The sequence below is a fragment of the Phasianus colchicus genome, chromosome 36, assembly GCF_987193195.1.
Source record: "Phasianus colchicus chromosome 36, bPhaCol1.hap1.1, whole genome shotgun sequence".
Classification (NCBI taxonomy): Eukaryota; Metazoa; Chordata; class Aves; order Galliformes; family Phasianidae; genus Phasianus; species Phasianus colchicus.
In genome coordinates, this window is record NC_143471.1 from 1,173,845 (window position 1) to 1,201,434 (window position 27,590).

The following is a 27,590-nucleotide window of genomic DNA, read 5'->3' on the forward strand; positions in this document are numbered from 1 at the left end:
AAACGAGGGAAAAAAAAAAAGTGTTTTTTGGTTTGGGGGGTGGGGGGGAAGAAAGGGGAAGTGTGGGGATGGGGGGGGGGGGCATCTGTGGGGTCACGTGGGGTCACACGGGGGGGGACCCCAAATGTGGGGGGAGGGGTGACCCCAAAGGTGACCCCCCCCCCCCCATGGGGTGACCCCAAGGGTCTGTCCCCAAATGGGGACTCAAAGGGGTGGCTCTCAGCGTGTCCCCAAATGGTGACACCCCCCCCCCCCACAAAGATGACCCCAAAGATGACCCCAAGGCCATGTCCCCAAAACGGTGACCTCGAGGGGTGACCCCAAATGGTGACCCTAAGGGTGACCTTAAGATTGACCCCAAATGGTGACCCCAAGGGGTGGGCTCCCTGGGGTGGGGGGTCTCGGGGAGCGCTCCCCCACGCTGGTGGGGGGGGGGGGGGAGAGGAGGGGGGGTGAGGGTCCCCGCGGGGGTCCCCACGCAGCGGTCGGTGGCGGCGGTGACAAATGTCCACTATTTATCTGCATCAGTGAAGTGTTAGAGACGCCAATAAACACCGTAGAGCTGAGCCCGTGTGGGGTGGTGGGGCGGGGGGGGCTGTGGGGGCGTTTGGGGGGCAGGGGGGGCAGGGGGGGCATTGGGGGAAATGGGGGCATTGGGGTCGATGAAGACATTGGGGTTGATGGGGACACTGGGGTCAGTGGGAATATTGGGGTCAATGGGGACAGATGGGGACCCTGGGGTCAATGGGGACATTGGGGTCAGATGGGGACACTGGAGTCAGTGGAGACAGATGTAGATATTGGGGTCAATGGGGACAATGGGGACAGGTGGGGACACTGGGGTCGATGGGGACATTGGGGTCAGATGGGGACACTGGGGTCAGTGGAGACAGATGTAGATATTGGGGTCAATGGAGACAATGGGGACAGATGGGGACACTGGGGTCAGTGGGGACATTGGGGTCGATGGGGACATTGGGATCAATGGGGACATTGGGGTTGATGGGGACACTGGGGTCAGTGGGGACATTGGGGTCGATGGGGACAGATGGGGACCCTGGGGTCAGTGGGAACATTGGGGTTGATGGGGACCCTGGGGTCTGTGGGGACATTGGGGTCAATGGGGACAATGGGGTCAGTGGGGATAGGTGGGAGCATTGGGGTCAATGGGGACACTGGGGTCAGATGGGAGCATTGGGGTCAGTGGGGTCAATAGGGACAGTGGGGTCAGATGGGGGCATTGGGGTCAATGGGGTCAATAGGGACACTGGGATCAGATGGGGGCATTGGGGTCAGTGGGGACAATAGGGACACTGGGATCAGATGGGGGCATTGGGGTCAGTGGGGACAATAGGGACACTGGGATCAGATGGGGGCATTGGGGTCAGTGGGGACAATAGGGACACTGGGGTCAGATGGGGGCATTGGGGTCAGTGGGGACAATAGGGACACTGGGGTCAGATGGGGGCATTGGGGTCAGTGGGGACAATAGGGACACTGCGGTCAGATGGGGGCATTGGGGTCAGTGGGGTCAATAGGGACACTGGGGTCAGATGGGGGCATTGGGGTCAGTGGGGACAATAGGGACACTGGGGTCAGATGGGGGCATTGGGGTCAATGGGGTCAATAGGGACACTGGGGTCAGATGGGGGCATTGGGGTCAGTGGGGACAATAGGGACACTAGGGTCAGATGGGGGCATTGGGGTCAATGGGGTCAATAGGGACACTGGGGTCAGATGGGGGCATTGGGGTCAATGGGGTCAATAGGGACACTGGGGTCAGATGGGGGCATTGGGGTCAGTGGGGTCAGTGGGGACACTGGGGTCAGATGGGGGCATTGGGGTCAGTGGGGACACTGGGGACGCTGGAGGTAATGGGAACATTGTGACACTGGGGGCAATGGGGACATGAAGGACTGGGGACGCTGGGGCGCTGGGGACAATGGGGACATGGGGGGGGCGCTGAGGGACATTGGGGACAATGGGGGTGGGGGGGGGGTTGGTGTCACCATGACGCCGGGGACATTGGGGACACAGCACAGCACCACCACAGCTCTTTATTGTGCTGGGGGGGGGACGACCCCCAAAATGGGGACCCCCAAAGACGCCGCTCTCTATGGGGGGGGGGGTTCCCCTTTTGGGTGGGGGGTCCCCATTTTTGGGGGGGTTCCCCAAATGTAGGGGATACTCAGTTTTTTGGGGGGTGGGAGGGGGGTCCCCGTTGTGGGGGTGGGGATCCTCGTTTTGGGGTGGGGTGGTTGGGGGGGGTCCGCGTTTTGGGGGGGGGGAGATTCCCGTTTTGAATGGGGGGTGCGGGTGGGGGGAGTCCCCGTTTTTGGGATTTGGGGATGTGGGATGGGGGGGGAATTTGGGATTCCCAGAGGAGCCCCCCCCCAAACTGATATTCCCAAAGGAACTGCCCCCCTCCCCCCTTCAATTTGGGGTCCCAGTAATTAAGCACCCTCCAATTTAGGGTTCCAAAACGACCCCCCCCCCCCCCCAGTTTGGCGTCCCCATAATAAAGTGCCTCCCTCTATTCATACCACCCCCCCTCCCTCAATTTAGGGTACCCATAGAAGCCCCCCACCCAATTTGGGGTCCCCCAATTTAAGGTCCCTAAGGGATCCCCCCTCCCCCCCCAGATTTGGGGTCCACACGATTGAGCCCCAGTTTTGGGTCCATTTAAGGAATCAATCCCCAATTTGGGGTGTCCATAATTAAGCCCCCTTTTTAGGGTTCCAGAAGGAGCCCTCCCCCCCCCAAATTTAGGGTTCCCAAAGGAGACCCCCCCAAATTTGGGGTCCCCATAATTAAGCAGTTCCCCCAATTTAGGATCTCCTTACAGAATAAACCCCCAGTGAGGGGTCCCCTGTGGGGGGGGGGGGAGAGGGGGCTCCCTCAGCTTTAGGATTCTCGAAGGACCCCCCCCCCAACCCCCCATTTTGGGTCCCCATGGGAGCCTCCCCCCCAGTTTGAGGCCCCCATAATGAAGTGTTCCCTCCCCCACTATATGGGCTCCCTATTATTGAGCCCCTCCCCCCAATTTAGGGTCCCCACCATTAATTCTCCCCCCTCATTTTACAGTTCCCAAAGGAGCCCCCCCCCAAACAGGGCTCCCCAATATTGAGCCCCTCCCTCAATTCCCAAGGGAGACCCCCCCCGCCCCCTCCCCCCCCCCGGCAGTTTGGGGTCCCCATAAGGAATGTGTCCCCACTATTTGGGTCCCTTATTTGTGGTTCCCAAAGCCCCCCCCCCCCCATCCATCACAGCACCCCACAAGTAGCTGTGTGTCCCCCCCCCCCCCCATGGGGGTCGTGTTGGGATCCAAATCAGGGGGGCAGCTGTCCACCCCCCCAAAACTTCTTCCCCTCCCCCCCCCCCGAAATTTAAACCTCCCATCCATCACAGCACCCCACAAGTAAATTACTGTATGACCCCCCCCCCCAATGGGGGTCACGTCGGGATCCAAATTGAGGGGCAGGTGCCCACCCCACTGAAAACTTGCGACTCCCCCCCTCGATTTACACCCCCCCCCCATCCATCACAGCACCCCACAAGTCGCCGACCGCGTCCCTCCCCCTCCGGGGGCGGCGTTGGGATCCAAATCGGGGGGCAGCTGCCCGGGCTCCCCCCAGACGTTGAGCTCATCGAACAGCCCCGTCTCGATCAGCTCCTCCTGCCAGGGGATGGGGACGGTCCCCGAAGCAAAAGCGTCGCACAGAGCCACGTCGGCACCGTCCAGCTCCACGCCCCGCACCGTCGAAAAGGCCCCCACGTCCCCCAGGTCCTTGGCGTACACACGGCGGGGGTCCGGGACGAAGGGGGGGGGAACCAGGCCTGCGGACGGGGGGAGAGAAAGCACAGAGGGGGACGAGTCGATGGGAATGATGGATTGGAGGAGCCAAACCCCATTGTTGGAGGACCCGAATCCCATCGGGAATCCCATTGTTGGAGGACCCAAACCCCATTGGGAATCCCATTGTTGGAGGACCCAAATCCCATTGTTGGAGGACGCAAACCCAATTGGGAATCTCATTCTTGGAGGACCCAAATCCCATTGTTGGAGGACCCAAATCCCATTGTTGGAGGACGCAAACCCAATTGGGAATCTCATTTTTGGAGGACCCAAATCCCATTGTTGGAGGACCCAAATCCCATTGTTGGAGGACGCAAACCCAATTGGGAATCTCATTCTTGGAGGACCCAAATCCCATTGTTGGAGGACGCAAACCCAATTGGGAATCTCATTTTTGGAGGACCCAAATCCCATTGTTGGAGGACCCAAATCCCATTGTTGGAGGACGCAAACCCAATTGGGAATCCCATTGTTGGAGGGCCCAAATCCCATTGGGAATCCCATTGCTGGAGGAGCCAAATCCCATTGCTGAATGACCCAAATCCCATTGGGAATCCCATTGCTGGAGGACCCAAACCCCACTGTTGGAGAACCCAAATCCCATTGGGAATCCCTTGGTTGGAGGACCCAAATCCCACTGTTGGACAACCCAAATCTCATTGGGAATCTCATTGCTGGAGGACCCAAATCCCATTGTTGGAGGACCCAAATCTGGAGAACCCAAACCCCATCAGGAATCCCATTGTTGGAGGACCCAAACCCCATTGGGAATCCCATTGTTGGAGGACACAAACCCCATTGGGAATCCCATTGTTGGATGACCCAAATTTGGAGGACCCAAATCCCATTGTTGGAGGACCATGGCGGGGGTCCAGGATGAAGGGGGGGGAGGACCAGGCCTGGGGAGGGGGAAGAGAAAGCACAGAGGGGGACGAGTGGATGGGAATGATGGATTGGAGGAGCCAAATCCCGTTGGAATCCCATTGCTGGAGGACCCAAACCCCATTGGGAATCCCATTGTTGGAAGACCCAAATGTGAAGGACTCAAATCCCATTGGGAATCTCATTGCTTTGGAGGGCCCAGATCCCATTGGAATCCCATTGTTGGAGGAACCAAATCTGGAGGACCCAAATCCCATCTTTGGAGAACCCAAATGCCATTGGGAATCCCACTGTTGGAAGACGCAAATGTGAAGGACTCGAATCCGATTGTTGTAGGACACAAACCCCACTGGGAATCCCATTGTTGAAGGACCCAGATCCCATTGTTGGAGGACTCAGATCCCATTGGGAATCCCTTGGTTGGAGGACCCAAATCTGGAGGACCCAAATCCCATTGGGAATCCCTTGGTTGGAGGACCCAAATCCCATTGTTGGAGGACCCAAATCTGGAGGACCCAAATCCCATTGTTGGAGGACCCAAATCTGGAGGACCCAAATCCCATTGTTGGAGGCCTTGAGTCCCATTGGAATCCCATTGTTGGAGGACCCAAATCTCACCCTGGCCCCACTCACCCACCTCCTCTCCCCCACCCCATCCCTCCCACTCTCCCCCCACACAGCCCCCCCCCCCCCATACTCATTCTCCTCCCGCTCCCATTGCCCCCATTGCCCCCATTGCCCCCATTGCTCCCATTGCCCCCCTGCCCCCATTGCCCCCATTGCCCCCATTGCTCCCATTGCTCCCTTTGCCCCCATTGACCCCATAGCCCCCATTGCCCCCATTGCCCCCATTGCTCCCATTGCTCCCTTTGCCCCCATTGACCCCATAGCCCCCATTGCCCCCATTGCCCCCATTGCCCCCATTGCTCCCATTGCCCCCCTGCCCCCATTGCCCCCATTGCCCCCATTGCTCCCTTTGCTCCCATTGACCCCATAGCCCCCATTGCCCCCATTGCTCCTATTGCTCCCATTGACCCCATAACTCCCATTGACCCCATTGCCCCCATTGCCCCCGTTTCCCCCATTGCCCCCATTGCCCCCATTGCTCCCATTGCTCCCATTGCCCCCATTGCTCCCATTGCCCCCATTGCTCCCATTTCCCCCATTGCTCCCTTTGCTCCCATTGACCCCATAGCCCCCATTGCCCCCATTGCTCCTATTGCTCCCATTGACCCCATAACTCCCATTGACCCCATTGCCCCCATTGCCCCCGTTTCCCCCATTGCCCCCATTGCCCCCATTGCTCCCATTGCTCCCATTGCCCCCATTGCTCCCATTGCCCCCATTGCCCCCATTGCCCCCATTGCTCCCTTTGCTCCCATTGACCCCATAGCCCCCATTGCCCCCATTGCTCCTATTGCTCCCATTGACCCCATAACTCCCATTGACCCCATTGCCCCCATTGCCCCCATTGCCCCCACTGCCCCCATAGCCCCCATTGCCCCCACTGCTCCCATTGCCCCCATTGCTCCCATTTCCCCCATTGCCCCCATAGCCCCCACTGCCCCCATTGCCCCGCTGCCATTACCCGCCTCCAGCCGCCCCCAGTGCAGGGCCCCAAAGAGGGCGTGTGCCCGGAGCTGCGCGCAGGATCCGTCCTGGAAGCCCAGCCGCGTTTTGGGGTCTTTGGCCAGCAGCCCCTCGCACAGCGAGCGCGCGGCCGCGCTGAAGCGCTCCGAGTACGACACCGCGTCCTGCAGCGTGCGCCGCGTCACCTCCTTGTTCTCCACCTGGGGGCGGGGGGACGGGGGGGGACACCGGGGGGACAGGACGTGGGGTGAGCCGTAGGGACGTGGGGTGACACATCGGGACATGAGGTGACACACAGGGACATGAGGTGACCCATAGGTGAGCCGTAGGGACGTGGGGTGACACATAGGGACATGAGGTGACACATCGGGACATGAGGTGACACATAGGGACATGAGGTGACCCATAGGTGAGCCATAGGGACGTGGGGTGACACATAGGGACATGAGTTAACCCATAGGTGAGCCGTAGGGACATGGAGTGACACATAGGGACACAGTGACACACAGGGACATGGGGTGACCCATGGGGACATGGGGTGACACATAGGGACACAATCATACACAGGGACCCATAGGGACACAGTGATGCGTGGGGACATGGGGTGACCCATAGGTGACCCACAGGGATACAAGGTGACCCATAGGGACATGGGGTGACCTATAGGGACACAGTGACCAACAGGGACATGAGGTGACCCATAGGGACACAGTGACACATGGTGACCCATAGGGACGTGGGGTGACACATCAGGACGCAGTGACACACAGGGACCCATAGGGACACAGTGATGCATGGGGACATGGGGTGACCCATAGGTGACCCACAGGGACATAGGTGACACATAGGGACATAGGTGACCCATAGGGACACAGTGACACATAGGGACATGAGGTGACCCATAGGTGACCCATAGGGATGCAAGGTGACCCATAGGGACATGGGGTGACACACAGGGACATGGGGTGACCCATAGGTGACCCATAGGGACATGGGGTGACACATAGGGACACAGTGACACACAGGGACCCATAGGGACACAGTGATGCATGGGGACGTGGGGTGACCCATAGATGACCCATAGGGATGCAAGGTGACCCATAGGGACATGGGGTGACACATAGGGACATGAGGTGACCCATAGATGACCCATAGGGACATGGGGTGACACATAGGGACACAGTGACACATAGTGACCCATAGGGACATAGGGTGACACACAGGGACATGAGGTGACCCATAGGTGACCCATAGGGATGCAAGGTGACCCATAGGGACATGGGGTGACCCATAGGTGACCCTTAGGGACACAGAATGACCCATAGGGACATGGGGTGACCCATAGGTGACCCACAGGGATGCAAGGTGACCCATAGGGACATGGGGTGACCTATAGGGACGCAGTGACCAACAGGGACATGAGGTGACCCATAGGGACACAGTGACACATAGTGACCCATGGGGACATGGGGTGACACATCGGGGCGCAGTGACACACAGGGACCCATAGGGACATAGGTGACACATAGGGACACAGTGACCCATAGGGACATGAGGTGACCCATAGGTGACCCATAGGGATGCAAGGTGACCCACAGGGACATGGGGTGACCCATAGGGACATAGGTGACACACAGGGACAAGGGGTGGCCCATAGGGACATGGGGTGACCCATAGGGACACAGTGACACATAGTGACCCATGGGGACATGGGGTGACACATAGGGACACAATCATACACAGGGACCCATAGGGACATAGGGGGACACATAGGGACATGGGTTGACCCATAGGTGACCCATAGGGATGCAAGGTGACCCATAGGGACATGGGGTGACACATAGGGACATGAGGTGACCCATAGGGATGTGAGGTGACCCATAGATGACCCATAGGGACATGGGGTGACACATAGGGACACAGTGACACACAGGGACCCCTAGGGACATAGGGGGACACATAGGGACATGAGTTGACCCATAGATGACCCATAGGGACACAGTGACACATAGTGACCCATAGGGACATAGGGTGACACACAGGGACATGAGGTGACCCATAGGTGACCCATAGGGATGCAAGGTGACCCAAAGGGACATGGGGTGACCCATAGGGACACAGTGCCCCACAGGTGCCCCATAAGTGACACGATTAACGCGGGTCCCCACCTTCTCCCCGCGGCGGCGGAACGGCCCCTTGGCGTCCAGCATCTCGTACAGCGTCACCCCCAGCGTGAAGTAATCCACCGCCATGTCGTACTCCTCGTCCCGCAGCACCTCGGGGGCCATGAAGCCTGGGGTACGGCCCCACAGCGCCCCATAGAGCTCCCCATAGCGCCCCACAGATCGCCCCATAGCTCGCCCCATAGATCGCTCCACAGCACCCCATAGATCGCCCCATAGCGCCCCATAGGTCACACCATAGCTCGCCCCATAGATCACCCCATAGCACCCCACAGATCGCCCCATAGCTCACCCCATAGATTACCCCATAGTGCCCCATGCATTGCCCCATAGCTCACCCATAGATTTTCCCATAGCTCACCCCATGGATTGCCCCATAGCACCCTATAGCTCACCCATAGATTGCCCCATAGCTCACACCCCAACTCCATCTCCCCACATCCCCCCTCCCCACACATTCCCCCAATGCCCCCCCCTCCCCCACAATGTCCCCCCATTGCCCCCCAGTGCCCCCCCCCCAGCCCCCCAGCCCTACCGGGGGTCCCGGCGTATCCTCGAGTCTTGCTCTGCCCCTCCTTCAGCTCCACGGCCAGCCCCATGTCGGACAGACGGACGTGTCCTGTCCCCAGTGCCCCCAGTCACCACCAGAGCCCCCCATTAATGCCCTCAATGTCCCCACGCAACCCCCCCACCCCCAATGTCCCCATGTCCCGATATATCCCGATATCCCCACCTTCTCTACGTCCCCGTGGCCCCACATCCCCACGTTCCCGTATCCTCCCATGTCCCCGTATCCCCCAATCTCCCAACGTCCCCCAATGTCCCCATATCCTCATGTCCCCAGTGTCCCCATTCCCCCACCTCCCCACCTCCCCATGTCCCCATATCCCATTGGCCCCCTGTCCCCCCGTCCCCCCGTCCCCCTGTCCATCCATCCCCACATCACCAGCATCATCCAGCAGGACGTTCTCAGGTTTGAGGTCCCGGTAGACGATGCGGTGCTGGTGGAGGTGCTCCAACCCCAGCAGGATCTGCGCCGTGTAGAACACGGCCCGCGGCTCTGGGAACCCAGGGTTCTCCTCGTCCACGTTGTACACGTGGTAGCTGACACGCCAAGAACACGCCAACAACACGTTAAGGGCGCAACGGCAAGGACACGGTAGCTACACACTACGAACACGCTAAGGGTGTGTCGTGCACATGCTAAGAACACGCCGACGGCACAAAGCCAAGGACAGGACGGCAAGGATATGCCATGCACATGCTAAGAACGTGCTAAGGACACAACAACAAGAACACGCTAAGAACATGCTAAGGACATGATGCCAAGGGCGTGCCGTGCACATGCTGAGAACACGCTAAGGACACAGTGACAAGGACACGCTAAGGACGTGATATCGAGGACACGTTATGCATGTGCTAGGAACATGCTAAGGACATGACAAGCACACGCTTACCGCAGGTCGCCGCCGTTCATCAGCGTCATGACGAGGCAGAGGTCGGTCTTGGTCTGGAAGGCGCAGGCCAGCGAGACGATGAAGCGGCTGTGCACCCGCGCCAGGATGCGCTTCTCCACCAGGGCTGCCTGCACATGCCAAGAACACGCCAAGGGCATGTCAAGGACATGCCAGAGACACGTGAAGGGAAGGCCGAGGACACGCGGCTGGTGGTAGAGAGGAGCTCGCCAAGGACACGTTGAGCATCGTGGGATGAACATGGCAAACACGTGTAAGAACACAACATGAACATGATAAGAACACGGCACAAACATGATAAGAACATGGCAAGCACAAGGGAAGAACACGGCACGAACATGGGAAGAACAGTGCATGCATGCACACACAGCAAGAACATGGCATAAACATGGTTGGAATATGGCAAGAATCTGGCAAGCACGTGTGAAGAACATGGGGAGAACATGGGGAGAACACAGGGAGAATCTGGAAAGCATGTGGGAAGAACATGGGAAGATCATGGGGAGAACACAGGGAGAACACTAGAAGAACATAGGAAGAACATGGGGATAATATGGGAGGTATGTGGGAAGAACATAGGAAGAACATAGGAAGAACATGGGAAGAATACAGGGAGAACTTGAGAAGAACATAACAAGAACACAGGGGAGAACACGGGAAGGATACGGGAAGGACATGTGAAGGACATGGGAAGAACTGGAATAACATGGGAAGAACATAGGAAGAACATGGGGGAGAAAAAGGAGGAGAACATGGGAAGAACACAGGAAGGACACGGGAAGGACACGGGAAGGACATGGGAAGGACATGGGAAGGGAAGGACATGGGAAGGACACGGGAAGGACACGGAAAGGACATGGGAAGGACATGGGAAGGACACGGGAAGGGAAGGACATGGGAAGGACATGGGAAGGGAAGGACATGGGAAGGACACGGGAAGGACACGGGAAGGAAAGGACACGGGAAGGACACGGGAAGGACACGGGAAGGACACGGGAAGGGAAGGACACGGGAAGGACATGGGAAGGACATGGGAAGGGAAGGACACGGGAAGGACACGGGAAGGACACGGGAAGGACACGGGAAGGACACGGGAGGAACACAGAGCGCAGGGAAAGCAGCAGGGGAAGAAAACAGAGCCGGGAAAGTGAGAACATCGCGCCGCGTGCGGGTGGGCGGGCGGCCAGCCGAGCGGACAGAGGGCTGAAGGACGGACAGCCGGACGGGCGGACGGACGGGCGGACGGACGGACAGGCAGACAGACGGACGCGGCACCTCGTATCCCTGGCGCTTCTTGAGCCGCTTCTTGTTCAGCCTCTTGTTGGCGTACATCTTGCCGGTGGCGCGGCGCTGGCAGGCGCACACCTCGCCGAAGCCGCCTTTGCCCAGCACTCGGAAATCGGCGAAGGCGTCGGCGCCCACGGCCTGGGCCTCCAGCCACTTGAACTGCGAGAAGCGGCCGAAGTGCGGCGACGAGACGTACGGAGCCCAGGCCGAGCGCTCCAGGTGGGACAGCAGCTCGCCCAGGGCCGCGCTGAAGTCGTCCGCCGTGCCGGGACCTAAGGGAAATGGGGAGGGGGGGGTTGGTTGGGTGCTGGGGGCGTCGTGGGAGAAATTGGAGGAGGCGTGGGGGCTCCTGGAGGAGGAAGGAGACGTGGAGGACTCGTGGCTGCCCTTGGAGGACTCATATCTACCATTGGAACACTCATGGCTGCTCCTGGAAGACTCATGGCTGCTTCTGGAGGACTCATATCTACCCTTGGAGGACTCATGGCTGCCCTTGGAGGACTCATGGCTGCCCTTGGAGGACTCATGGCATCTTTGGAGGACTCATATCTACCATTGGAGGACTCATGGCTGCTCCTGGAAGACTCACGGCTGCTCCTGGAGGACTCATATCTACCATTGGAGGACTCATGGCTGCCCTTGGAGGACTCATATCTACCATTGGAACACTCATGGCTGCTCCTGGAAGACTCATGGCTGCTTCTGGAGGACTCATATCTACCCTTGGAGGAATCATGGCTGCCCTTGGAGGACTCATGGCTGCCCTTGGAGGACTCATGGCATCTTTGGAGGACTCATATCTACCATTGGAGGACTCATGGCTGCTCCTGGAAGACTCATGGCTGCTTCTGGAGGACTCATATCTACCCTTGGAGGACTTATGGCTACCCTTGGAGGACTCATGGCTACCCTCGGAGGACTCATGGCTACCCTCGGAGGACTCATGGCTACCCTCGGAGGACTCATGGCATCTTTGGAGGACTCATGGCTACCCCTGGAGGACTCATGGCTGCTCCTGGAGGACTCATGGTTACCCTTGGAGGACTCATGGCTGCTCCTGGAGGACTCATGGCTGCCCTTGGAGGACTCATGACTGCTCCTGGAGGATTCATGGCTACCCTTGGAAGACTCATGGCTGCCCTTGGAGGACTCATATCTATACTTGGAGGACTTATGGCTACCCTTGGAGGACTCATGGCATCTTTGGAGGATCAATGGCATGTTTGGAGGACTCACAGCTGCCCTTGGAGGGCTCATAGATGCCTTTGGAGGACTAATGGCGGCCCTTGGAGGACTCATGGATGCCATTGGAGGACTCATGGCTACCCTTGGAGGACTCATGGCTGCTCCTGGAGGACTCATGGCTACCCTTGGAGGACTCATGGCTACTCCTGGAGGACTCATGGCTACTCCTGGAGGACTCATATCTACCATTGGAGGACTCATGGCTGCCCTTGGAGGACTCATGGCTGCTCCTGGAGGACTCATGGCTACCCTTGGAGGACTCATATCTACCATTGGAGGACCCATGGCTACCCTTGGAGGACTCATATCTACCATTGGAGGACCCATGGCTACCCTTGGAGGACTCATATCTACCATTGCAGGACCCATGGCTACCCTTGGAGGACTCATGGCTGCCCTTGGAGGACTCATGGCTGCCCTTGGAGGACTCATGGCTGCCCTTGGAGGACTCATGGCATCTTTGGAGGACTCATATCTACCATTGGAGGACTCATGGCTGCTCCTGGAAGACTCATGGCTGCTTCTAGAGGACTCATATCTACCCTTGGAGGACTTATGGCTACCTTGGAGGACTCATGGCTACCCTCGGAGGACTCATGGCTGCCCTTGGAGAACTCATATCTACCCTTGGAGGACTCATGGCATCTTTGGAGGACTCATGGCTATCCCTGGAGGACTCATGGCTGCTCCTGGAGGACTCATGGTTACCCTTGGAGGACTCATGGCTGCTCCTGGAGGACTCATGGCTGCCCTTGGAGGACTCATGGCTGCCCTTGGAGGACTCATGGCTACCTTGGAGGACTCATGGCATCTTTGGAGGATCAATGGCATGTTTGGAGGACTCATGGCTGCTCCTGGAGGACTCATGGCATCTTTGGAGGACTCACAGCTGCCCTTGGAGGGCTCATAGATGCCTTTGGAGGACTCATGGCGGCCCTTGGAGGACTCATGGATGCCATTGGAGGACTTATGGCTGCCCCTGGAGGACTCATGGCTGCTCCTGGAGGACTCATGGCTACCCTTGGAGGACTCATGGCTACTCCTGGAGGACTCATGGCTACCATTGGAGGACTCATATCCACCATTGGAGGACTCATGGCTGCCCTTGGAGGACCCATATCTACCCTTGGAGGACTCATGGCTGCTCCTGGAGGACTCATGACATCTTTGGAGGACTCATATCTACCATTGGAGGACCCATGGCTACCCTTGGAGGACTCATGGCCGCTCCTGGAGGACTCATGGCTACCCTTGGAGGACTCATGGCTGCCCTTGGAGGACTCATGGCTGCTCCTGGAGGACTCATGGCTACCCTTGGAGGACTCATGGCTACTCTTGGAGGACTCATGGCTACCCTTGGAGGACTCATGGCCGCCCCTGGAGGACTGATGCTGGCTGTAGGAGGACTCACCCGCCGGCGGCGCTGTTGCGGTGGCGCTGAGGAAGCTGCAGTGCTCGGCCCCTCCGTCGGTGAAGAACCTCTTCCGGATGTTGGTGGCCGCCGCGCTCCTCTCCCCCTCCTCGCAGCACTCGAAGGCCTCAAGCTCCTCCCACAGCGCCCCGGCGGCGGCCAATCCCGGCGTGGCTTGCAGGAACTGCCGGAAAAGCCGCTTTCCGATTGGCTGCTCCACACACTGCCACCGGAAGGACACCTCCTCCTCCTCCCCGCCGCCATCTTGCTTCTGGCCGCCATCTTGCTTCTGGCCGCCATCTTGCTGCGCCACGCCGTTCTGCAGGCCGCCGCCGGCCAGGCGGGCTCGCAGGGCTTCGCACTGGGAGATGTGGGGCAGGCGCAGGCGGGCGCGATGCTTCCGGTCCCGGGCTGAGCCCCCCGGCCCTCCGCCCCGCGCCGACACGTAGGCGGAGTTGGCCACCACCGTCTCCAAGCCGCCGATGTCCATGGCTGCGGGGGCAGGAGGGGGGGGCAGAGGTCGGCGTAATCCTGGCTCAGACAAACCCCTAGGGCTGCACTGCAGGATTAGCCCCGCCCCCTGGATTAGCCCCGCCCCCTGGATTAGCCCCACCCTCGGATTAGCCCCGCCCCCTGGATTAACCACATCTCTTCATTTACCCCCTCCTTGGATCACCCCCCCCCCGGATTAGCCCCTCCCCTCCGATTAGCCAATATACAAAACAGCCCCGCCCCCTGGATTAGCCCCGCCCCTCCTATTAGCCAATACACAAAACAGCCCCGCTCCCTGGATTAGCACGGTCCTTTGGATTGGGCTCTCCCCAGATTAGCCCCGCCCCTTGGATTAGCCCCGCCCCTTAGATTAACCAAATCTCTTCATTTACCCCCTCCTTGGATTCGCCCCTCCCCTCCGATTAGCCAATATACGAAACAGCCCCGCCCCCTGGATTAGCCCCGCCCCTTTAGATTAGCCCCGCCCTTTAAATAAACTCATCCCTGAATTAGCCCCTCCCCTTTCGGTAGCCCCGCCCCTCAGGTTAGCCAATCCCTTCTCTTTGCTCCTCCCCATTCGGTTTAGCCCCGCCCTTTCGTGCCCACCCCGCCCCACGTGTTAGCCCCGCCCCCGACGTTAGCCACACCCACCGATGTTAGCCACGCCCCCTCGGTGACCACGCCCTCCTCCGTTAGCCCCGCCCCCTCACGTTCTAATTGCCGGAAGCTGCTCAGCCCCATAAGCCGCTTCACCGCCCACCACCCAGCAGGAAAACGTTCCCCCCCCTCCCCCCAACCAAAGGGGGCTGGGAAGGGCGGGGTGGGGAGGGGCTTCGTTTGGGGTGGGGACACGGGGACACCCCTCCGCCCCACCTCCCATCCCCTCAGGTGTCCCCCTCACCCCCTCCCAAATTGCACCTGGTCCAGCCCCCCCACCCCCCCAGGATGACTCCCCTGCCCCCTCCCCCCAGTAAGGTGTGCTCCCCCTCCCCCCCCATCCTGCAATGGGATCAAAATCGCCCCCTCATCCCCCCCCCCCAGGGATGGTCTCCCACCCCCCAACCTCCCCAGGGCACACAGATGCCTTCTGATCCCCCCACCCAAGGGCTGGTCCCCCTATCCCCTTCCCCCCCCCCCAAAAGGTGTCCCTGTGTCCCTTCCCTCCCCCCAAAATAAGGGACCAAAAGTTGACCTACACCCCTCCCAAAGGCATCCAAATGTGTTCCCCCCCCCCATGATCCAGCTGACCCCCGATCCCCCCCCAGGTACCCCTATCTCCCACCTGGGCCCTCCATGACCCCCACCACAGGACCCACACCCTCCCCTGCCCCCCCCCAAGATAGTACGCACGTGACCCTGCCCCCCCCCCCCATGTGACCCAACTGCCCCCTGACACCCCCCAGGTACACCCAACCCCCTCGGTACCCCATGACCCCACCCTGGCATCCCATGATCCCGAGGCCCCCCCTGACGCCCCCCCTCACCCCAAAAGTGTATCCAGGTGACCCTGTGCCCCCCCTTCTCCCCCCCCCCACGTGACCCATCTGCTCCCTGGGCCTCCCCATTAGTGCCCCCTATCCCTCCTAACTTATTCCATGACCTCCCCCCCCCAAAAAAAGTACTCAGGTGACCCTGCGCCCCCCCCCCATATGACCAAGCTGTCCATCCCCCTGACCCCTCCACAAGTGACCCACCCAAGACCCCCCCCCCCAGTACCTCATGCCCCCCCACCTACTCCTGTCTCTCCCCCCCCCGTGCCCCCTGCCCCCCCCCCATGACCCCAATCCCGATCCCAACCCCTCTACCCCCACCCCCCCTCCCATTCTCCCACTCCCCCTCCACGACCCCCCACCCTCAACCCCTTGCCCCCCCTCCACCCCACCTCGGTGCCCCCCCCGCTGCCCCCCACTCACCCCACAGCTGCTCCCCGTTTCCCTCTCTCCCTCTGCTGCCTCTCGGCCCCGCCCCGGGGGATTAACGGCATTAACACCCAACCCCCCAACTCCCCCCACATCCCCCCCCCCCATAACACTGCGGGGGGGGGGTCCCAGGGTGCAGCAGTGTGGGGAGGGGGGCACACAGGGGATCCCCGCTCCGCTGTCCCCACAGACGGCACAACGCTGGGAGGAGGAGGGGGGGTCCTTCTATCTGGGGGGAGAAATGGGGATTCGCCATGACCCCCCCTCCCCTTTTTTTCCCCCGACCCCACGTCACCCCCCATCAGGCCACGCCCCCTCCCCAGGCCACGCCCCCTTTCCCCAGGCCACGCCTTCCGCGTGGCCCCGCCCCTTTTCCGTTCATCTGTTCCCAAGGACATCCCCGGTCATCCTCCCCCCCACCAGTGCTCCCAGTTAACCCCCACTTCTGCCCCAGTGCTTCCCAGTTCCTCCGGTGTTCCCAGTTCCACCCCAAGTTCCCACTCCCAGTTACCCCTCAGTAACCCCCCCAGTGCTCCCAGTTCCCCCCCAGTGCCTTCCAGTTACCCCCAGACACCTCCCAGTATCCCCAGTTCCCCCCCAGTGCTTTCCAGTTACCCCCAGACACCTCCCAGTATCCCCAGTTCCCCCCCAGTGCTTTCCAGTTACCCCCAGACACCTCCCAGTTTCCTCAGTTCCTCCCCAGCACCTCCCCGTTACCTTTCCCCAGTCCCACTCCAGTATCCCCCAGTACCCCCCCCCCCATCACCACTTTCCCAGCGCGGTCCCTTTAAGACCCCCCCCACTCTCCGAATCTCTCAATGGGGGGCGGTGGGAACGGCGGCAGGGCTCCCCGCCCCCCTTCATTAGCATAAGGGGGCGTGGCTACCGAGGCTATATAAGGCAGAGCGGCAGGAGCGGTGGGGAGTCGCGGGTTCGAGTCCCGGTGAGGGAGGGTCGGGATTAGGATTGGGATTATTTGGGATTATTTGGGATTATTTGGGAATATGGCGCGGGACAAGGAGAAGCGGAGCTGCGGGCAGGTGTTGGCCGAATGGAGGGCGTTCGTCTGGGACCCCCGGAGCCGCCAGGTGCTGGGCAGGACGGGCACCAGCTGGGGTAGGTCCTGGGGGGGGGCGGGGGAGGGGATTTGGGGGGGGGATTTTTTTGGGGGGGGGGAGTTTTTGGAGCGGTATCCTCCCCCCAATTTGAGTGTCACGTTGTGTTGGGGGTGCGTGCGGTGGAGGGGGGGGTTATGGAATTCTTCCCCCCCCACACACAAGTGGGTGCTATGGGAAAGAATAGGGGCAACCCCCCCAATTAAAAGTGGGGGGGGGGTGCAAAGGAACCCCCCCCCCCCAAAAAAAAAGCAGGGTTGAATGGGGACCCCTCTCGTATGAGAACGTGGGGACCCCCCCGGATGGGAGGTGGGAGGTGGGAAACGGACCCCCCCCGTATAAAGCAGTGTTGAATGGGGTCGCGTCCCCCCTCCCCATAGGGGTGCGTGCGTGGGGGGTGGGGCTGCAATGAGACCCCCCCCCACTTTAATATGGAGAAGGGTTGAAGGGGGGGGGGCTGCAATGAGACCCCCCCCACTTTAATATGGAGAAGGGTTGAAGGGGGGAGGGGCTGCAATGAGACCCCCCCCCTCCTTTATTATGGATCAGGGTTGAATGGGGGGGGCTGCAAGGAGAGCACCCGCCCCCCCCTAAATAGGAGAGGGTTGAATGGGGACCCCCACCCCATACGGGAACGTGGGGGGGGCGGGCTGCAAGGGGAACCCCCCCCCCCCAGTAGAGCAGAGTTGAATGGGACCCCCCCCATATCGATGGGGGGGGCTGTAAGGAGGCTCCGCTCATATAGAATAGGGTTGAATTGGGACCCCCCCCCCCATATGAGAATGGGGGGATTTGGAGCTGCAAGGAGACCCCCCCCATATATAGCAGGGTTGAATGATGCCCCCCCCCCCGTTATAGATATGGGGGGGGGAGAGGGGGGGCTTGGGGTCCCCTCACGTGGGGGTGGAATTGGGGGGGGGATAGGCCCCCCCCCCCCGCAAGCAGAGCCGAGTTGAATGGGGGCCTCCCCTCCCCATTTGAGTGGGTGGGGGGCGGGGGGGGGGGGGGCACCCCGTATGGATGTAAGTGGGGGGGGGCACCCCGTACTTCGAGCTCAGCCCTATGGCTGCGCTGGGAGTTGAGTGGGGGCCCCCCCTTCTTAAAATGGGGGCGTTGGGATCCCCCCCCGATGAGTGTGTGTGTGCGTGCGGGGGGGGGGGGGGGGGCACATAGGGACCCTCCCCCAAAAGAACATTTCCTCCCACCCCCCCCCCGCCCCCAAAATGGGGTGAAATTTGGGGCAGAGCTGCAGAGAGCCGCCCCCCCCCCCCATTTTATCCATCCCCCCCCCCACCACATTGGGCTGCAATTAGAATTGCCGCCCCCCCCCCCCAATCACCCGCCGTCCTTCCCACCCCCCCCCCGCCCCCCCCCCAACTCCGTCTCGCCACGGCGGTGAAAGTAGGTCAGGGCTGGGGGTGGGGGAGGGGAGCGGCTGGACCCCCCCCAACCCTTCTGGTGGGGGGGGCGGGGGGGGGGCGGGGTGATGAAGAGGCAGGACGACCCCCCCCCCCATAACGAGAGAACCCCCCCCCTTATTCCATAAGGAGGGGAGGGAGCCCCCCTTGAGTTTGAGAGACAGATGGGGATCTGCTTGGGGGGGGCTTATGGGGTATTTGGGGGGGGCTTATGGGGTATTTGGGGGGGGGGGTAATGGGGTGTTTTGGGGGGGGGGGTTATGGGGTGTTTGGGGGGGGGCTGGGAGTGTATATGGGGGGGGTGTGGAGGAGTTTGAGGGGGGTCTATGGGGTGTTTGGGGGGGTCTATGGGGGATTTGGGGGGGTCTATGGGTTTTTGGGGGGGTGGGGGGCTCATGGGGGGTCTGGGGTTTTTGGGGGGTCTGGGGGATTTGGGGGCCTATGGGGTTTTGGGGGGTCTATGAGGTATTTTTGGGGGGGTGGGGGGCTTATGGGGGTCTATGGGGTTTTTGGGGGGGTCTATGGGGTTTTTGGGGGTCTGGGGGATTTGGGGGGGTCTATGGGTTTTTTTGGGGGGGTCTATGGGGTTTTTTGGGGGGGGTCTGGGGGATTTGGGGGGTCTATGAGGTTTTTTTTGGGGTTGGGGGGCTTATGGGGGGGTCTGGGGTTTTTGGGGGGGTCTATGGGGTGTTTGGGGGGGTCTGGGGGATTTGGGGGGGTCTATGAGGTTTTTTTTGGGGGGTGGGGGGCTTATGGGGGGTCTGGGGTTTTTGGGGGGTCTATGGGGTTTTTTGGGGAGGTCTGGGGGATTTGGGGGGTCTATGGGTTTTTTGGGGGGTGGGGGGTTTTTGGGGGGTCTGGGGTTTTTGGGGGGTCTATGGGGTTTTTTGGGGAGGTCTGGGGGATTTGGGGGGTCTATGGGTTTTTTGGGGGGTGGGGGGTTTTTGGGGGGTCTGGGGCTTTTGGGGGGGTCTATGGGGTTTTTGGGGGAGGTCTGGTGTTTTTTGGGGGGGCCTGTGGGGTTTTTTGGGGGTCTATGGGGTATTTGAGGGGTCTGGGGGATTTGGGGGGTCTATGGGGTTTTCGGGGGGCCTGGGGGATTTGGGGGGGTCTATGGGATATTTGAGGGGTCTGGGGGATTTGGGGGTCTATGGGGTTTTTGGGGGGGGGGTCTGGGGTTTTTGGGGGCCTATGGGGTTTTTGGGGGTCTGGGGGATTTGGGGGGGTCTATGGGTTTTTTTGGGGGGGTCTATGGGGTTTTTTGGGGGGGTCTGGGGGATTTGGGGGGTCTATGAGGTTTTTTTTTGGGGGTGGGGGGCTTATGGGGGGTCTGAGGTTTTTGGGGGGGTCTACGGGGTATTTGGGGAGTCTGGAGGATTTGGGGGGTCTATGGGGTTTTCGGGGGCCTGGGGGATTTGGGGGGTCTATGGGGTTTTTGGGGGGGGTCTATGGGGGATTTGGGGGGTCTGGGGAATTTGGGGGGCCTATGGGGTTTTTTGGGGTCTATGGGGTTTTTGGGGGGTCTATGGGGGATTTGGAAGGGTGGGGGGTGTATTTGGGGGTGGGAGGGGTCGTTTTCATGTGGGGGAATCTGGGGGTATTTGGGCGGATTTGAGGGGTGGTTTATGGGGTCTGGGGGTATTTGAGGGGGAGGTGAAGGTTTTGGGGTGAATCTGGGCGGGTTTGGGGCATTTGGGATCCTTTTGGACCGGTTTTTTTTGGGGGGGGGCTGATTTTGGGGTCATTTGGGGCAGAACCGAGGGTGAATCCATGCAGATTTGGGGCAGTTGGGATCAGATTTTGGGGCAGATTTTGGGGCAGGTTTGGGGTCGGATTTTGGGTTGAATCCAGGTAAATTTGAGGCAATAAGGGACAGATTTTGGGGTCGGACTTTGGGGCGTTTGGGTTCCTTTTGGAACAGGTTTTGGGGTCAGATTTTGGGGCAGATTAAGGGACTGATTTTGGGGCTGATTTTGGGGCATTTGGGTTCCTTTTGGAACAGGTTTTGGGGTCAGATTTTGGGATCATTTGGGATCGGATTTGAGGATTTGGGAATTTTGGGGGTGAGATTTAGGATCCAATTGAGGTCAGATACGGGATCAGATTTGGGGACGTTTGGGGTTGGATTTTGGGGTACGTTTTGCAGCACTTTGGGTTCAATGTGGGTCGGATGGATTTGGGGTCAGATTTGGGGTCAGAATTTTGGTCATATTTTGGAGCATTTGGGATCACATTTGGGATCACGTTTTGGGACAGTGGCTCAGGTTTGGGGTCAGAACTGGGGTCACATCTTGGGGTCGGATTTGGGATTATATTTGGGGCAGATCTGGGTTACATTTTGGGGTCGGATTTCGGATCAACTTTGGGTCAGAATTGGGAAGAGAATTGGGGTCACATTTGCGCCCTATTTTGGGATCAGGGATGAGGTCACCATTTGGGATCCAATATGGGATCAGAAGTGGGGTCGGATATGGGATCAAATTTGGGGCAGATTTGGAGTCCTGTTTTAGGGCACTTTGGATCTGATTTGGGGTTACATTCGGGGAGACTTGGAGGTCAGGTTTGGGGTAAAATTTGGAGCAGATTAGGGTCACATTTTGGGGTACTTTGGGGCAGATTTGGGGGCAGATTTGGGTCACATTTTGGGGCATTTTGGGCTCAGAATTGGGGTGAGAATTGGGGGTTGGGTTTGGGATCAGATTTGGGGTTTGATTGGGATCACGCTTTGGGGCACTTTGGATCAGGTTTATGGTCAGAGTTGGTATCAGAATTGGGGTCCCATTTCGGGGTCCCATTTTGGGGCGCTTTGGATCAGGTTTGGACTCAAATTTTGGGTCCCATTTTGGGGCGCTTTGGGTCAGGTTTGGGGTCAGGTTTGGACTCAAATTTGGGGTCCTGATTTGGGGTCACATTTTGGGAAACTTTGGGTCAGGTTTGGGCTCAAATTTTGGGTCCTATTTTGGGTCCTATTTTGGGGTCCTATTTGGTCCCTTTTGGGGCACTTTGGGTCAGGTTTGGGCTCATATTTGGAGCCCAATGTAGGATCCCGATTTGGGGTCCCATTTTGGGTCAGGTTTGGGGTCTGGTTTGCGCTCAAATGTGGAGCCCAATATAAGGTCCCATTTTGGGGTCCCGTTTTGGGGTCCCGTTTGGAGAGCTTTGGGTCGGGATTGGGGTCAGGTTTGGGCTCAAATTTGGAGCCCAATGTAGGGTCCCAATTTGGGGTCCCATTTTGGGTTGGGTTTGGGGTCAGGTTTGGGCTCAAATTTGGGGTCTGATTTTTGGGGTCCCATTTTGGGGTCCCATTTTAGGGCACTTTGGGTCAGGTTTGCAGTCAGGTTTGGGCTCAAATTTGGAGCCCAATGTAGGGTCCCGATTTGGGGTCCCATTTTGGGTTGGGTTTGGCGTCAGGTTTGGGATCAAATTTGGGGTCCCATTTTGGGGCCTGATTTTGGGGTCAGGTTTGGGCTCAAATTTGGAGCCCAGTGTAGTTTCCCATTTTGGGTTCGGTTTGGTGTCAGGTTTTGGCTCAATTTTGGGATCCAATTTTAGGGTCTGATTTTGGGGTCCGATTTGGGGTCACGTTTTGGGGTCTCCCCCATTTCCCAGGGCTGATCCTGCTCTTCTACCTGCTGTTTTATGGCTTCCTGGCCGGGCTGTTCTCGCTCACCATGTGGGTGATGCTGCAGAGCGTCGACCCCCACGTCCCCAAATACCAGGATCGCCTCGCCACCCCTGGTGAGTTTTTTTTGCACGAGGGTTTTTTTTGCACGAGGGTTTTTTTTTGCACGAGGGCTTTGCACGAGGGGGGGGAGCAGGCAGAGATGTGGCCTTGTCCCTCATGGCTGCTGGTGAGAAGGCAGCGCGCGTGCAGCAGGCGGCCGTGGGAACGCTGGGTGATCTCTTGCACGAGTGCTTTGCACGAGGGTTTGCACAAGAGTCCAGTGCATGAGGACGACGTGTGGATGTGCAAGAACTTTGCACAAGGGTTTCTAAAGGGGTTTTGCACGAGGATTTTTGGGCCCAGTGCATGATAGCTCATGGCAGGCGGTGCTGAAGGAGGTGAGCGTGCAACAGGCCGCCTCACAAACCTCAGGGCAGCTCTTGCACGGGGGTTTTGCACACGATTTTTGCAGGGGCTCCTTGCATGAGGACTTTGCACCATGGCTTTGCACGAGGAGTCCAACAAGTGCCTGAGACCTCGTGGTGAAGGGAGTGAGTGTGCAACGAGCGGCCTTGCAAGCCCCAATGCAACACCTGCACGAGAGTTTTGCACCAGAGTTTTGCACAGGAGCTTCACACGGGGGTTCAGTCAAGGTTTTTGCACAAGGGAGCCGATGCACAAGATGTTGTGGTGGATGGTGAGGAAAAGGGCAGTGGAGCAAAAGGCAGCCTGGCAACCCCCCCCCAGTGCAACACTTGCACGATGGCCTCGCACGAGGGATTGTGTGGGGAGTTTTGCACGTGGGATGACACAAGGATTCGTGCAAGGTTTAGCAATGAGGGTGGCAATGCACAAGACCTCGTGGTGGGCAGTTGATGACAGGTGTGAGTGTGCAACCCTTGCACTGGGGCAGCACGAGGCTTTGCACAAGGATTTCACACAGTGCACGGGGACGTTGCATGGCTGTGCGGCAGGCAGCCTTACAAACCCTGGTGCACCTGCGTTGCACTGGCTTTGCACGAGGCTCTGCAGGAGTGTTGCCATGGGGCTTTGCACGAGGCTTTTCACGGGGGCTTTGCGTGAGGGTTTGCGTGAGGCTCTTCAGAGGATCTTTTCACGAGAAATTGCACGAGGAGATTTGCACCACGCTTTTGCAGGAGGGTTTTCCCAGGGACTTTTTGCTTTTTGAGGCTTTCCAGGAGGATTTGCACGAGGATTTTCTCACACTGGTCTTCCACTGTGGTTTTGCACGAGGGCTTTGCGATAGGATTTGCACGAGGATAATTTCATACTTGTCTTCCACTTTGGGTTTTGCACGAGGGCTTTGCGATAGGATTCGCACGAGGATATTTTCACAACAGTCTTCCACTTTGGTTTTGCACGAGGGCTTTGCGATAGGATTCGCACGAGGAATTTTTTCCTGCAAGCTTTTTGCACGGGGGTTTTTGCACGGGGGTTTTTGCACGGGGGTTTTTGCACCGGGGGTGTGCACGAGGTTTTTTGCACGAGGGCTTTGCACGCAGGGATGATGATCCGCCCGCGCACGGAGGGCCTGGACGTCACCTTCAACGTCAGCCAGAGCCACACGTGGCTGCACTACGTGCGCGCCCTGCACGCCTTCCTCGAGCGTGAGTGCACGGCTGGGGGCACTGGGACGGACTGGGGGGGCAGGGCCCGTACTGGGAGGCACTGGGAGGCCAGTAGCTCATACTGGGAGGCACTGGGAGGCCAGTAGCTCATACTGGGAGGCACTGGGACAACCATTTTCCTGACTGGGAAGCCCCTAGCCCATACTGGGAGACACTGGGAGGCCAGTAGCCCATACTGGGAGGCACTGGGAGGCTCCTAACTGAGACTGGGAGCTACTGGGAAGCCTCTAGCCCATACTGGGAGGCACTGGGAGGCCTCTAGCTCATACTGGGAGGCACTGGGGCACCCATTTTCTTGACTGGGAAGCCCCAAGCCCATACTGGGAGGCACTGGGAGGCTCCCAACTGAGACTGGGAGACACTGGGAGGCCTCTAGCCCATACTGGGAGGCTCCTAACTCAGACTGGGAGATACTGGGAGGCACTGGGAGGCCAGTAGCTCATACTGGGAGGCACTGGGGCACCCATTTTCCTGACTGGGAAGCCCCTAGCCCATACTGGGAGGCACTGGGGCACCCATTTTCCTTACTGGGAAGCCCCTATTCCATACTGGGAGACCTCTAGCCCATCCTGGGAGCTACTGGGAGGTCGGTAGCTCATACTGGGAGGCACTGGGGCACCCATTTTTCTTACTGGGAAGCCCCTAGCCCATACTGGGAGAAGCTGGGAGGCCCCTATTCCATACTGGGAGATGTCTAGCCCATACTGGGAGGCACTGGGGAGCCCCAAGCTCATACTGGGAGGCCCCTAAGTCATACTGGGAGGCACTGGGCCGTCCCAAGCCCATACTGGGAGGCACTGGGAGGCCTCTAGCTCATACTGGGAGGCACTGGGACAACCATTTTCCTGACTGGGAAGCCACTATTCCATACTGGGAGGCACTGGGAGGCTCCTAACTGAGACTGGGAGCTACTGGGAAGCCTCTAGCCCATACTGGGAGGCACTGGGAGGCACTGGGAGGCCAGTAGCTCATACTGGGAGGCACTGGGGCACCCATTTTCCTGACTGGGAAGCCCCTAGCCCATACTGGGAGACACTGGGAGGCCCCTAGCCCATACTGGGAGGCACTTGGAGGCCCCTATTCCATACTGGGAGGCACTGGGAGCTACTGGGAGGCCTCTAGCCCATACTGGGAGGCACTGGGAGGCCAGTAGCTCATACTGGGAGGCACTGGGGCACCCATTTTCCTGACTGGGAAGCCCCTATTCCATACTGGGAGGCACTGGGAGGCTCCTAACTCAGACTGGGAGCTACTGGGAGGCCTCTAGCCCATACTGGGAAGCTCCTAACTCAGACTGGGAGTTACTGGGAGGCCTCTAGCTCATACTGGGAGGCACTGGGAGGCACTGGGAGGCCAGTAGCCCATACTGGGAGGCACTGGGGCACTCATTTTCCTGACTCGGAAGCCCCTATTCCATACTGGGAGGCACTGGGAGGCTCCTAACTGAGACTGGGAGCTACTGGGAAGCCTCTAGCCCATACTGGGAGGCACTGGGGCACCCATTTTCCTGACTGGGAAGCCCCAAGCCCATACTGGGAGGCATTGGAAGGCTCCTAACTCAGACTGGGAGGCACTGGGAGGCCTCTAGCTCATACTGGGAGGCACTGGGAGGCCAGTACCCATACTGGGAGGCACTGGGACACCCATTTTCCTGACTGGGAAGCCCCTATTCCATACTGGGAGACACTGGGAGGCCCCTATTCCATACTGGGAGGCACTGGGTGCTACTGGGAGGCCTCTAGCCCATACTGGGAGGCACTGGGAGGCCAGTAGCTCATACTGGGAGGCACTGGGGCACCCATTTTCCTGACTGGGAAGCCCCTATTCCATACTGGGAGACACTGGGAGGCCAGTAGCCCATACTGGGAGGCACTGGGACAACCATTTTCCTTACTGGGATGCCACTCTTCCATACTGGAAGGCACTGGGAGGCTCCCAGCTGAGACTGGGAGACACTGGGAGGTCTCTAGCCCATACTGGGAGGCACTGGGAGGCTCCCAACTGTGACTGGGAGACACTGGGAGGCCTCTAGCCCATACTGGGAGGCACTGGGAGGCTCCCAACTGTGACTGGGAGACACTGGGAGGCCAGTAGCTCATACTGGGAGGCACTGGGAGGCCAGTAGCTCATACTGGGAGGCACTGGGGCACTCATTTTCCTGACTGGGAAGCCCCTATTCCATACTGGGAGGCACTGGGAGGCTCCTAACTCAGACTGGGAGCTACTGGGAGGCCCCTAGCCCATACTGGGAGGCACTGGGAGGCCAGTAGCTCATACTGGGAGGCACTGGGGCACTCATTTTCCTGACTGGGAAGCCCCTATTCCATACTGGGAGGCTCCTAACTGAGACTGGGAGCTACTGGGAAGCCTCTAGCCCATACTGGGAGGCACTGGGTGGTCCCTAGCCCATACTGGGAGGCACTGGGACACCCATTTTCCTGACTGGGAAGCCACTATTCCATACTGGGAGGCACTGGGAGGCCAGTAGCCCATACTGGGAGGCACTGGGAGGCTAGTAGCCCATACTGGGAGGCACTGGGGCACCCATTTTCCTTACTGGGAAGCCTCTAGCCCATACTGGGAGGCACTGGGGCACCCATTTTCCTTACTGGGAAGCCCCTATTCCATACTGGGAGACCTCTAGCCCATCCTGGGAGCTACTGGGAGGTCGGTAGCTCATACTGGGAGGCACTGGGGCACCCATTTTTCTTACTGGGAAGCCCCTAGCCCATACTGGGAGAAGCTGGGAGGCCCCTATTCCATACTGGGAGATGTCTAGCCCATACTGGGAGGCACTGGGGAGCCCCAAGCTCATACTGGGAGGCCCCTAAGTCATACTGGGAGGCACTGGGCCGTCCCAAGCCCATACTGGGAGGCACTGGGACACCCCTTTTCCTTACTGGGCGACCCCTCAGCCCTACTGGGAGTCACTGGGAGACCCATTTTCCTTACTGGGACACCCCTCAGCCCTACTGGGAGTCAGTGGGACACCCGTTTTCCTTACTGGGCGACCCCTCAGCCGTACTGGGAGGCACTGGGACTCTCCACACCGCTACTGGGAAGGACTGGCACACCCGTTTTCCTTACTGGGCGACCCGTCACCCCTACTGGGAAGCACTGGGAGACCCGTTTTCCTTACTGGGCGACCCCTCACCCCTACTGGGAGTCACTGGGAGACCCGTTTTCCTTACTGGGAGACCCCTCAGCCCTACTGGGACGCACTGGGACACCCATTTTCCTTACTGGGACACCCCTCAGCCCTACTGGGAGTCACTGGGCGACTCCTCAGCCCTACTGGGACCCACTGGGAGACCCCTTTTCCTTACTGGGCGACCCCTCACCCCTACTGGGAGTCACTGGGCGACCCCTCACCCCTACTGGGATGCACTGAGAGACCCCTTTTC

At 59.3% G+C, this 27,590-nt stretch overlaps 2 protein-coding genes and 1 pseudogene across 3 annotated transcripts in view; 2 read left to right on the forward strand and 1 right to left on the reverse strand.

The window, feature by feature from the left end:
* Positions 1-3,541: 3,541 nt before the first annotated feature.
* On the reverse strand, positions 3,542-14,567 carry GRK1 (G protein-coupled receptor kinase 1). The gene is made up of 8 exons (XM_090129529.1): positions 13,930-14,567; positions 11,262-11,545; positions 9,969-10,096; positions 9,458-9,615; positions 9,047-9,130; positions 8,497-8,621; positions 6,327-6,528; positions 3,542-3,837 (listed from the first exon to the last, which is right to left on the reverse strand). Exons 1-8 carry the CDS (start codon positions 14,417-14,419, stop codon positions 3,542-3,544), a joined length of 1,767 nt encoding a protein of 588 aa, XP_089985655.1. The 5' UTR covers positions 14,420-14,567.
* On the forward strand, positions 9,559-11,399 carry LOC149913569 (uncharacterized; annotated as a pseudogene).
* A 2,588-nt stretch (positions 14,568-17,155) lies between the features above and the next one.
* The window catches only part of ATP1B2 (ATPase Na+/K+ transporting subunit beta 2), a 30,845-nt gene continuing 20,410 nt past the window's right edge, over positions 17,156-27,590 (forward strand). Inside the window, exons 1-3 of one of the 2 annotated variants that reach the window (XM_090129527.1) lie at positions 17,156-17,456; positions 22,483-22,611; positions 24,061-24,165. In XM_090129527.1, the coding sequence (XP_089985653.1) occupies positions 17,345-17,456; positions 22,483-22,611; positions 24,061-24,165 (346 nt within the window). In that variant the 5' untranslated portion in view covers positions 17,156-17,344. The remainder of the gene's footprint in view (positions 17,457-22,482; positions 22,612-24,060; positions 24,166-27,590) is intronic. The other variant, XM_090129528.1, reaches the window with a different exon arrangement.